Below are 12304 nucleotides of genomic sequence, written 5' to 3'. Positions count from 1 at the left end.
GAGCTGAAGACTCTTTTATTCCATCGAGCAGGTCTAGCCTAAAAATGTAGTTTTAATGGGGTTTTAGTTTTATTGTTATTGTTAATTTTTAGTATTTTGGCCATAAATTATATTAATTTTATATTGTTTTTAACTTGCATTATATTGTGTTTTTAAACTGGCTGTTAACCACCCTGAGTCCTTCGGGAGAAGGGTGGTATACAAATTCGATTATAAAATAAAATAAAATAAAATAAAATAAAATAAAATAAAATAAATTGAGCATATTAACTCACATAAACACAGACTTAGACTGCTTAGTTTTATTACTCTGCCTGTAAAGTACCAACTCTTCAGATCTGGGCTACATTCTGATTCCCGTGACAATTGCCTCCCTGCCATGCTTCTAAAGAACTCATGGATGGACAATCATCTGAAAGTACACAAATGCTGTGCTGCTTTGCTGCCATGTTTTTTTAATTTTTGTAAAACATCATATTTGTGTCCCCTTCCTTAATGTACCAGTCTTTTGTCGTCTTATTCACATATAAGAATTTTTTTAAACAAGTTTTTATTGATTTTTTAATTTCTCCCCCTACACACATACATAATTTATGAACACAGTATTGGCCATATCATAATTTATACAATTTAACATATTCAAATACATTTTACTTAGTTACAATTTTTGCCAGAATATTCTTTTTTCATAATTTTTATTCATATTCTAATATTTCCTTGCTCATTTCCTTAAGTCACATCTTCTTTCGCCCTCAAGTTCTAATTTTTCCATTTTTATTAATATTCATTCTCTTTCATTCTTTTTTTAACTGTTTCAATTTTTATCCTTATATATTCAAATATATTCAGGGTTGCCTTTCTTCCATTTCATCTTTTCCTTTTTACAGCAATCCTTTCTTCTCCTTCTCACTCCCCTTCCTCCCTTCTTTCATTCTACGTCCTTTCTTCTCTCCTCTCCTACTCCTTCTCTACTTCCCCTTCCTTTCTCTCCTCCTCCCTACTTCCTCCCTACTCCTACTCTTATTTCCCCTACCTTTCCTCCTCTCCTCTTCCCTTTCTTCTTTGTCTCTTTCTCCTTCTCCCTTTCCATCTCTCTCCTCCTTATCTCTCTCCATTGCTGTATTTATTTTCATTTCAATATTTCTGGTGTCCAGACCAGAATATAGTTATTCACATATAAGAATTGTCCATTGTTTTTGACTGAAGAAGAAAATAGGTATCACTTCCATTGAGGTCTTTGTCTTGAGCAGTGTCACTGAAGCCAGCCATAATCTTCTGTCCCAGAAGATGAGCACTCTACGTTCCTCAAGTTAAGGAAAGCATTCTGAGGTTTAAATTATCCACCAAAGCACTAAAAATAGTTAAGTAGCATTGCATATTCCTCATCAGGCTGTCTGTCTGGACTATAGTGCCACAGGGTGGGGGAGAAACGATAATTCTCTATTGACTGAAAGCCCTTTGATAGCTTGGCAAGCTGTTTGATTCCCCATGTTGTATGTGGATCCACAGGTCTGAAATTAGAAAGTTATAACTGATCTCCTCAGCTACATGAAATGCAGTGGAGATTCCTTCCTAAAGCCGAGGGGGGGCAGTGGCTTCAAACAACAGATGTAAGCTGAGCTCCCATAACTGTCAATTTTCAGAGGGTTTACATTGATAGGAGAGGAGGTGCTACTCTGATTGATATTTTAAGGCTGTATATAAAATGGAAAAATTCTTCTCACCCTCTGCTTGTCGTATTGGGCTGCATTTGTATCTGGGGGCTCGATGATTCCTTGCTGTTGTATTTGCACGTACTGGGAATAAAGACAAACCGAAACAATGCCAGAACCCACTAAAACAGCTGGTAAGTTTAACTGTTTTTTTTAATACATGCATATATCACATTGAAATTCAGAAATGCACATTTTCAAACCAGCTTGCAAATGAAGAGAAATCAGAGAAGGCAAACTGTATTGGTGCTATATCGAATTTCTGTTCATCGACATCTGCTAATGTACGCCATTAGTGTGAAACTAAAACAACTCACATGATTATTTAGCCACATTTGAACGACTTTGTAATAAAGATTAGAAAGCTCTTCCTAACTGGAAAATTATGATTTGAGTTATGTGCAGGTTTTCTTACCAGGATTGTTGGCAGTTGAATTATTATTCTATTATTACTACTTTTATGATTGTACTTAATTTTTATGAAAGCATACTATCCTAACATATACAGATCTGGAAATTTAAGTGGATATTTTATTTGTATTATCTTTACAAACTCCATTGATTTTTATAAAAATAAACAAACAAACAAATAAATCATAGTTTAGGTTTATAACATAGCATAAATGATAGATAGATAGAGATAGAGATAATGAATGAAAGTGCAGTCTTTGTAAGTTATGCATTAAATTTCAAGGATGTTACTTTTGCTCCTTGTCTGAAGTTTGGAGAAGCACCTTATTTCTTTACAACAAAACCTTTACAAAGAGTTACAGAACACATTTATGAAAATTTAGTCAAGCACTGCACAGAGATTGGACATATTGTCTAGTTTTTTCTTAATGGCTAGCTCTTGAGGTTCCTCAGCTTTCATTGTCAGAAGTTCCCAACAGCCCAACTATTGCGTCTTTCCTCTTTTACAGTACTTCTTCAACCTCTTATAGCTCCAGACCAAGACTCCTTTGCTTTGTACTATTCTTTTAGGAATACTTAGAAGATCACATACAGGCTAATTCTGTGTAGGACTAGAAAACATTTGGAACCACCATAGACTTTTTCGGAATTTTGAGGGGCTATTGTGAGCGCTCCCTCAAAAAATGGTTCTGCAGCATTTACAAAATGGCTGACAAAAAGGGTTTGGTCATTCACAAAGCATCTATTTACAAGGTTATGAAGTACTGACACTGCTGTTCACCCCCACCACTTGAATGCCCTGTACAACCTTTGGCTTCTTTTTCCATGCAGTTCAAATAAAGGACTACCTACTGGCCATCCACCATTCCATTTTTAAACAATGCCTCAGAAGCCTGTGTGCAGAGGTATTCTTAGAAATAAAGATGACCCTGATTTTGTTGGCACCTGGCTTTGTCACATGTCACATTATTTTTTTCTAAAGCTAAAATAATAAAAGTTTGAAGTCAGAAGTGGGATAGGGTGCCAACGGTGACTGCAAGCACAATTGTACCCACAAGTTTTCTAATGCTTTTCAGTGTTGTGTGTATTCTTTCTGGGAACAAAGTTGAATTTGTAACTATTTAGATGAATGGGATTACTATCAAGTTGGAAGGAAAAGGGTGGGAACTTCAATTCTCCATGAACAAAACCAGCCTAATTTCTTCCTTTCCACTACCATAGATTCACACTGTACATTAGCCTTAGTGCCATCCTCTTAGGAGAAATATGAAAAAAACACAATCCTTTATATAAGACCTAATACAGGCATTATTAAAAAATACCTCCTGTGAGACAAATGCACCCTTTTTAATCTAGCAAGATGGAAATGATATTTTCATGGGTAATTTTCATGTGTGACAACCCCACCATTATTGCTCTCTGGATTGAGAGAATGTATGAAAAAAAATGTTGTTATGCTAGCAAACACACACCCTCTGATGTGTTTCAGGTGATTCTGTTTGTTTCATACTGTGAACATAATTCCCTTCCATATTAAGGATGTGGAAATACTCTCTGGGCATATTAGATAGTGCCACAGTGGGGATTACACCTTGTCTGTGAGTCTGTGACAGGGAAGTTCTGAGTGTTTTATGAAGTGTGCTTTAAATAGCGTCCTTACACAGCTAGTGTGTTTGACACTTCACCATCTTGTATTTCATTTCTCTTTCTCTTTTCGCATTCTATGCTGATAATATGAGTTCATTTATAGGGGGGGCATGCATTTTATGACCTACCTTGATTGGAAATGTAGATTGAATGTGTACTTTTTTCAAAATCTTTCTAGTTGTGACTTCAGTTGTGACTTCAGTTGTGACAAGCTAAAATCTATCATGTGGTCTCTGATTTAAGGGACTGCCATGAGGTTTGAGCTATTTGTTTTGAGCATTTATAGTTAACTTTCTGAATGCAATTGAAGCTACCTGATTATCATGGACGTTGGCTTTGTGATACAATCTTCTGGTTTTGTATTGTCTGTATAACTATATAATAATATGGAGAAGTAGTAAACACCACCAAGTTTAGCTGGTGAATTTTAAGTTTGGGATCTTTATTGTTATTTTATTCTGTCACATTCCTAAGGAAATGGTATATTCGCTCTCTCTTTGTCTCTCTCATTCTCTCTCTCAATATACAACAGTTAGTTACTAATAATTTCTAAGATTCCTACATGGTCAGATCATTTTAACCCGAAGCTCTCGTAGTAACCTACCGACAACACTTGGTGTCTCTTCAGGGTCAGAGTGACATTTAAATGAATTTAAATTTAAATGAAGAATGATATTTAAGCCTGAATGACATTTTAAAAAACAAATAAGGAGTAGAATCTCATATTAACTGATCACAGTTAGTACATTATGCCAAATACCCATCACTTTCCAGGATTAAGGTCTAATTTTGTTGTGGGCTTTTGTCAAACCATGGAGATTAGGGATCTTTGGACTGAGGGTAGTAATAGGAAAGATCAATGGTTAAAATGACCTTCTCCAACACGTGGGAATTATAGTCCAGTACTAATAAAGACTCTAGGTTCAGGGCAACCTATTTTTCTGTAGCATTGGGCTGGGGGGGCGGAAAGCAAATTACTTCTTTACAGATATTTAAAATATTAGCTATTTTAAATTCATGGGTCTGTGATTTAATTGAGAACTTTGTTATATGCTTTGTTGGTTGGTTTATCAAATTTCTATGCCACTCTTATGCATGAACATATGCTCCTAGGTGGCGTAAGGTGACACAGAATAGCTTGCTTGCCAAGTTGTTTAGTTTTCTGTTCTCAATAGAAATAAGAGGTTAAGTTCTCTGGAAGCTATAAGGATTTTAGCACCTCGGAATGGGACTCAGCATCATACAGGGCTGAGTCCAAGGCAACTAGTGTTGACAGTCTGGAAGGATTTATTTTCTTGGTGCCAGAGCTCTGTAATGCAGGAGGACAATGTATGAGGTACCTTCCCCAAAATAGCTGTATAAAATATGTGTGCAAATTTGAAAGCCCAAGCCCTATTCAGGCCTTCCTTTTAAGGTATTCTATTTGTAATGCAAATGGGAATATATACAGTAAATCTTCATAATTTATCTTCAGGGTAGGCTTAAATTAGCTGTAAGGTCTCCATTATCGGGCTTTATTTTGATGGGTTGATTTGTGGATTGTGATAAAGATGCAAGTAAAACTATATCTATAGCTGAAATGCTAAATTGTGCCAATCTCATGATTTATCTGTTCAATGGTTGTTAAGACAGAAAATGACTGTGGATAAAACAGCATCAATTAAGAAAAACTCTGTTCCATTGATCTATAGGTCTTTGGGTAGAACTATCATTGATATTATTCAACATAATCAATCTTAATAATAGGTTAGAATGAAAAGAATCTGGAAATGACATACATCAGCACTCATCAATCTCTTGCTATGTGTAGTGGTGCCATTGTGTGTTCACAATATTTCATGTAATGCTACATATTCAGAATGTTTAATCTGTTGCACATAGTCACAAATGGGAGATTACTAGAGTCAGAATTGTTCACATGGATGCAAAATAGCAGTTTTCCAAATGGCCTATGTGTATGCAAAGAAAGATGCATGCAAAGACAGATGAAATATTAACAACATTAAATTTATGAATAGAAATGTACTACAATATTCAGATACATTTTCACTTTCTGAGGTGGAAGTTGTCCACCTAAGACTCTTACCATCGGCTCTCAACACACAGAATGACTTGCATGCAAGAATTTTTGGATTAGAATTGTATCGTCTCCCTTGTAATGTGAAATAGAAATCAATGTTGTTCAATTAATAATATGCTGGAGTCATTGATTGGCTTTTAACTTTCTCTAATAAACTGTCAAGTTCACAAGATTACTAAATCAGTTCAATTTATTATCTTTAGTCTGCAATAAATTTATGCCTCTATTTTTATTGTTCAATAGTTTAGGGATTCTGAAATTATCCTCCAAATAAGTGAAACTGAATAGGATACATCAAATGAGTTCTTTGCCTGTGTAACTTGTTTTTATCTTATTTTTAAATAATATATTTAAATATATATTATTTATTATATTTATTTATATATATATAAACTAGGCTCCCTTTTTCTTGAACATAATCAAAGATCTCACTAGGATAAGACAATCATCTTGGGTTAGAATTTTTTTTTGTAACTGCAAAAGTGCGATATAGTTTATTTTGTTCTTTCGGCATTTGAAGTAAATGTATTCTAACAGAATTGGATTTAATGATCAGGAGATGATTGACTTTAGCAAATGTATGACATTTAGAATAATCAAATTTCCCTTTTTAGCTATAAAGATTCATGCAAAGACTAAAGGAACAAATGGAAAACAATATTAAGATGCCATTCTTCAGAAAGAGTTATTGGGTATACATTGTTAACTGCTAATGAATTGCTATATAATGGCTCATTGGAACATCATAATAGAATGAGTGACTAATTAAATATTTGCTAATAAACAGTCAGTCTTTGGAGGAACTTTTTCTGAAATAGAAAAAATTAGTTTCTAATTGACAGATGAACGGAGCATCTAAAAAGGATTATCTGGGGTTTTTTTTTCTCCTCTGCCACAAAAATACAGATATCGTGAGGAAAATTCTGAGGACTTTGACCCTTTAACATTAAATACTAAGAGCTATACTATCAGATGTCTTTCCTTCTTCATTTTCAGGGATGTCTGACCCATATGAAAAAGGGTTAGGGGGCTTCAGTCGTGTGGTCTCAGGCATCATTTTGACGTTTTTGGTAAGCTCTGAGGATGTTCCTTTTTCAAGAGCTTTCACGTTAGAGGAATTTTATTCTGCACCAGCCGGACTTAAATCTAGAATCAAATGCTAGTGCAGTGTGTTGGGCTTTTAAGATTTTAGTTGACTTTTAGGCCAATCTGGTTGCCTACAAAAACTGTCTGACAATACAAGCAAGATTTGTAGGGCACGGAAAGTTTTTGTCTTACAGGATGCTTCTAAAAGAGACAAGACAGCCAACTGTTGGGTGTGTATGGAGCAGACATTTTACCTTAATTACTATAATTTTCCCACTTCTTTCTATGCACTGGTTAACAGTGAAAGCAGAAGTCAATGTGAAGGCAATAGAGAAGAGATTTTATGAATAAAAGTTGCAGTGTTCAGATGAAATAAAGGGGAAGAAATAAAAGCTGTCCTATTTTATGCTCTCAGGGTGACAGGACTGACAGAATCTTTAACATTATTTCTCTACATTATACTTGGATATTGTTTTTACTTCAAAACAAAGAAAGAGTGCTATCACCAATGTGCTTGTTTACCACATGTAGTTTGGGTTTGTTTTTTTAAAAATACTTATTCACCTGCAGTTCAGATTGTTCTCAGGTCAGCTCTGTCAGTTGTGTGAAACAGTTTAAATATAACCCAAATATTGTTTTTACTGGCGCTTGGGGGCCTATTATGGAGCAGTATCAGCTACCACAAGGTGGAAAACACTAAAGTGAAATAACAGATCATGCTAAATAATAATCACGAAGACTTCATGCCTCCATATTTACTACCCAGGCCTTTTAAGTTCTGTTGGAGTCAATCAGAAGCACTGTTAGAACAAATTCAGTAACCTGCTCCTTTTAAACGATGAGGGAGAATGTACTTGTGTAGTTAACCTAGACATGCTAGGAAATTATAAGGTTTGCATGAAGAAGATCTCAGGTTCAGTGCCTGGCATATTAGTTTAAAAGAATCAGATTGCAAATATTTGGAAAAGTCCCAGCTGGACATGATGGATAGCTGCGTTAAAATAAATTCTGGCCTAGATGGAAAATGAATGGAGTATAAACTTACTCTTTCAGTAATACTCTTTGTATTTTAGAAAAAACTTGGGAGAGCAAGAATTTATTTGTCCTCTAATGGCTGTTCAGTTGTGCATTTATACCCAGATAACCCAAGTGTGTCTATAATTCTTTTCCATATTAAATCACACCCAAGTCTGATTTAATATGGAAAAGAATTATATTTTCCATATAACAGTCTATATGTTCCATATAATAATCTATATGTTCCATATAATAGTCTGTTAACAGGAGTTAACAGTCTATATTGCCTGCAGTTCTTCAGAGCGAGACAGATTATTCACATCTTTATCCCCCTTGCCCATCATCTTAAAATATTTTAACTTTCTTTGACCATTGCATTCATATATTATTTCTTAAGAAAAGACCAGCGTCTCAGATTGTATGTTGATTTCTAATCGGCCATTTCCTTATGCAGAGGTCTCAAAACTTGGCAAGTTTAAGACTTGTGGACTTCAACTCCCAGAATTCCCAGCCGGGGGAAGTTTCTCAAGCAAGTTACCAATTTTGGAGACACTTGTCCTTATGTAATAGACTCAGCAGTAGAAAGAGGACCTAACTTCTGCAGGGAGGTTAGAGTTAGGTTTACTGCTACCTCACAAGTATGTTTTCATGTTCACCTCCCACACTTCCTCCTATGATATTAAATTAATGTTGACCTTCAAAACTCCCACTCATCATGTTTGAATCAAGATCACTGAATATATGCATCTCAGTTAAAGACAATTCAAGTAGGCTGTTGCTAAATTGGTAAGCACTGGAAACTATATCAGCCAATGTTTGAATACAAATTGTAAGACATTTAGCTCACTATCATCTAGGGCTACTTTTAGCTCTGCCAAGAGTTCACCACCTCTGGACTACGTTTGATTATTATTCTCTGTACATCAGATCCCTTCCCACATAAACACATATTACAATATCACAAACTATTTTTAAAATTTCCCATTTGGGAAGGAGTCTGAAAAGTACCAGCCAAATCATAGTTGCCAAGTTATTCAATCCTAGTGCTCAACTAACCTACACTGAGCTGCAGTGGTACAGTGGTTAGAATGCAGTACTGCAAGCTATTTCTGCTGACGGCTGGCTGCCTGCAATTTGGCAGTTCGAATCTCACCAGGCTCAAGGTTGAGTCAGCCTTCCAACCTTCCATCCTTCCGAGGTTGGTAAAATGAGGACCCAAATTCTTGGGAGCAATATGCTGATTATATAAACCACTTAGAGAGGGCTGTAAAGCACTGTGAAGTGATATATAAATCTAAGTGCTATTCAGCAGTGGGTTTACATTTTGTTGCTACTGGTTCACCCCGCTTCGCACGTGTGTGCGCACCTTCCGCACATGCGCCTATGCCTAGATAGGACGGCATAGAGCCGGGGCGGGTCCACCCCACGATCTCTGCTACCAGTTCACCTGAACCAGTATGAACCGGCTGAATACCACTTCTGGTGCTCTTGCTATTCTCTGAAAGTTGCTACACTGAATCCCAACAAACAATTCTGAAACAAGATTTTCCTATATCCACACTATTGTAGTACTTCGTTGAATTTCAGCTCTCTAGCCTGAAGCCTTAACCACTACAACAAACTGGGTTTGACTTATCTTCAATTAATTCAACTCTTTCATGGGTTGACATTAATTGGTGCTCTTTGAAAGATACAGGTATATGTAACAGTCAAGAAGAAAAGTGGAGAAAGTTCGCCTTCTGATGGAAATGAAGATTAGTAGAAATTCTCCTAAAGATCATTTGATATCATATTTATGCTATAAATTGTTATTATGTGTGGGTAGATAAAATAATTCAAGTACTAAATACGTATTTAGTTTTAGATTACTTTTTGGTACAAAATGTAGTTTTAAAAGGCTTTTGAAATAGCGGGGAGGACATAAACAAATGCAAACATAATCAGGATTTACTTTCCTACAAAATGGGAACTGTGCTCTTAAAGAGGAGAACAATTAAAGTCTTTCTTTAATTGAGTGGTTGCACATTTTCTAAATGTTCATTTAATTATCTATGTTTGCAGAAAATTAGAAAATTGCTCTAAGCAAATATTTTACAATCAAGGCAGCAGAAGCAAATTCAATTTTATTTCCACAGTATAATTATGAAGATGCTTTGTTTTAGTTAAATGTAAATGGCAGAATGTATGGATGGCAACTGGCATGTTTTGTGGGAGATTGTTCTCTTTGTGGGAATTTAAAAGCATTTGTAAAGGTTGTATAACTGGAAGAAATAATTATGTGCTTTATAATTTTAACTATGTGTAAATGTCTGTAGCCTGAAAATTTATTGACAGATGTTTTAAGGGTCCACTTTATAATTTTCATTTTCTCCATCACCCCATTCTCTCTTTCTCTGCCATTCATATAGCATCTGATAGAATAGCAATGGTTTCCTTTGCCAACACTTTGGGACCACATTTTATTTAAGTGCCATAAATAAAGCAATCTATCATGCACTATGTAAACACTTTTCAATTAATCTGATCTTACATTCAGTCCATATGGGCAATCTGGTTCTTGTTTGACAATACAACTGAATATAGTAGACATAAGATACTTTAGATTGGATAGTGAAGAGGTGTGTTTCATAGATCTTTGCAAAACTGGCATGATATCATAATTCTATATTAGTACGTATTTTCCTCTATATATCACAATTTATCCCATTTGATTGTCAAAGAATAAAAACCATTTAGGCTAAAAGAGAGTACTATTTCTTATTTGGATTAGCTAGGAAAAAATGTGATTAATGAAAATAAAAAATTCAAATAGAAATGTTTCAATGTGGGTATGTATGTATTCATTGATTTGATTGATATAGACAACCAACTTGTCAAAGTTACTCTGCGTCTTTCATAATGGAATAGAAGAACAAAAAACCACAGGAATTAAAACAAAACCCAGCAATCCAAAAAAGATAGTAATGGAATAACCAAATGAAATAATAACAGAATAAAACTGATAATTTATTTTTAAATATTAAATCACAGTATAATGCAAATACAGAAAGAATGTGGGCATATGTTCTGTTTCATATGTCTGCTTCTATTTCAGTGGCTACCAGTCCAAATCTGACAAATAAGGAATCATAAGATGAAAATGAAGTTTCCCATGATCTTCATCAAACAATAATTTGAAGAGACATAGAGTCATTTGGTCAGAAACCCCATCCATTGCAGCAGGGGTGGGCAACCTCTTTACCACCTGTGAAATTCAACATCTAGCATGTCTGGCTCAGGCATTCGGGGAATTGAAGTCCACTGATCATAAAGGAGCCTTAGCTGCCCATTCCTTCATTACAGAGATGCAGGGATAGCAATAGCACTTAGACTTTTATACCATTTCACAGTGCTTTACAGCACTCTCTGAATGGTTATAAATGTTCAGTCTGGGTTCTCATTTTACCAACTCCGGAAGGATAGAAGGCTGAGTCAACCTTGAGCCTGTCAAGATTGAACTCCTGACTGTGGGCAGAGTTAGTCTGCGATACTGCATTCTAACTGCTGCACCACCACATAAGAACTATATAATCTTATGTGTTTGTCCAATCAACCCATTTTCAAAATTACAAAACATTTGCCATAACATAATGTGAGATTCAGCAGTTGAAGATCTGATCTCATATTTTATGTGAGATTGTCTAAACCATATGCAATATCATATGCAAGGCAAGGCAGATGAAATCTCATCAAATTTTGCTAAAGTTTGCAGTTGACCTGTTTTTCTAAAGTGCTTCTTGGACATCCAGAGGTTGCCCTGATGTTTGTCAGCACCCTGATATCTAAATCTATATTTGCAACTGTATCTACATCTGTATCATCTCTTAAATTTGTATCATTATTGAGTGGCGCATTTTCTTCAGATCTATTCCTTTTTAGCTTTTTTTTCTTTTTTTAAAAATAGCAATGCAGTTCTGTCTAAAAATAAGAGTGATGGCAATGCATAAGTAGCTACCCTATTTTCATCAGTCAACAAATGCTCTAGCAAGAATCAGGCTCCTTGGTGAGCTTGGCTATTGGTGTAAATCAGGATCCATAATCCTCTTCTTGGATGGCTAAACCATGAAAGCATTTCTCTGTGTAAACCTAAGTAACAGCTGTGCTTTTACTCTCTTAATTAGATGTCACATCTTGATATTCTAGGCATGTTCTTCTAGTAGCATATAAAGCATATAAAGATGGGTTACAGGTCCAACCTTATAGCATTTAGCCTTCTTCAACAAGGTTCCCTATGAAATGTCAGGTCAATGGAGACAATAACACAAATTTAGACTGAAATTTATTGTACACCTTATCAGATACTGGTTCCCAG

The 12304-nt window shown here is 35.4% G+C and overlaps 1 protein-coding gene across 13 annotated transcripts in view; it reads left to right on the top strand.

Moving 5' to 3' along the window:
- Positions 1 to 1693: 1693 nt before the first annotated feature.
- MYBPC1 (myosin binding protein C1) overlaps positions 1694 to 12304 on the top strand; it is a 120457-nt gene continuing 109846 nt past the window's right edge. For 11 of the 13 annotated variants that reach the window (XM_058189586.1, XM_058189583.1, XM_058189579.1 and 8 more), the window contains exon 1: positions 1694 to 1846. In XM_058189586.1, coding sequence (XP_058045569.1) covers positions 1822 to 1846 — 25 coding nt within the window. In that variant the 5' untranslated portion in view covers positions 1694 to 1821. The remainder of the gene's footprint in view (positions 1847 to 12304) is intronic. The other 2 variants (XM_058189582.1, XM_058189581.1) reach the window with 1 other exon arrangement.

Source organism: Ahaetulla prasina, chromosome 7 (assembly GCF_028640845.1).
Source record: "Ahaetulla prasina isolate Xishuangbanna chromosome 7, ASM2864084v1, whole genome shotgun sequence".
Lineage (NCBI taxonomy): Eukaryota > Metazoa > Chordata > Lepidosauria > Squamata > Colubridae > Ahaetulla > Ahaetulla prasina.
The sequence above is the reverse complement of the archived record's forward strand: the minus strand, read 5'-3'. Positions and strand labels throughout refer to the sequence as shown.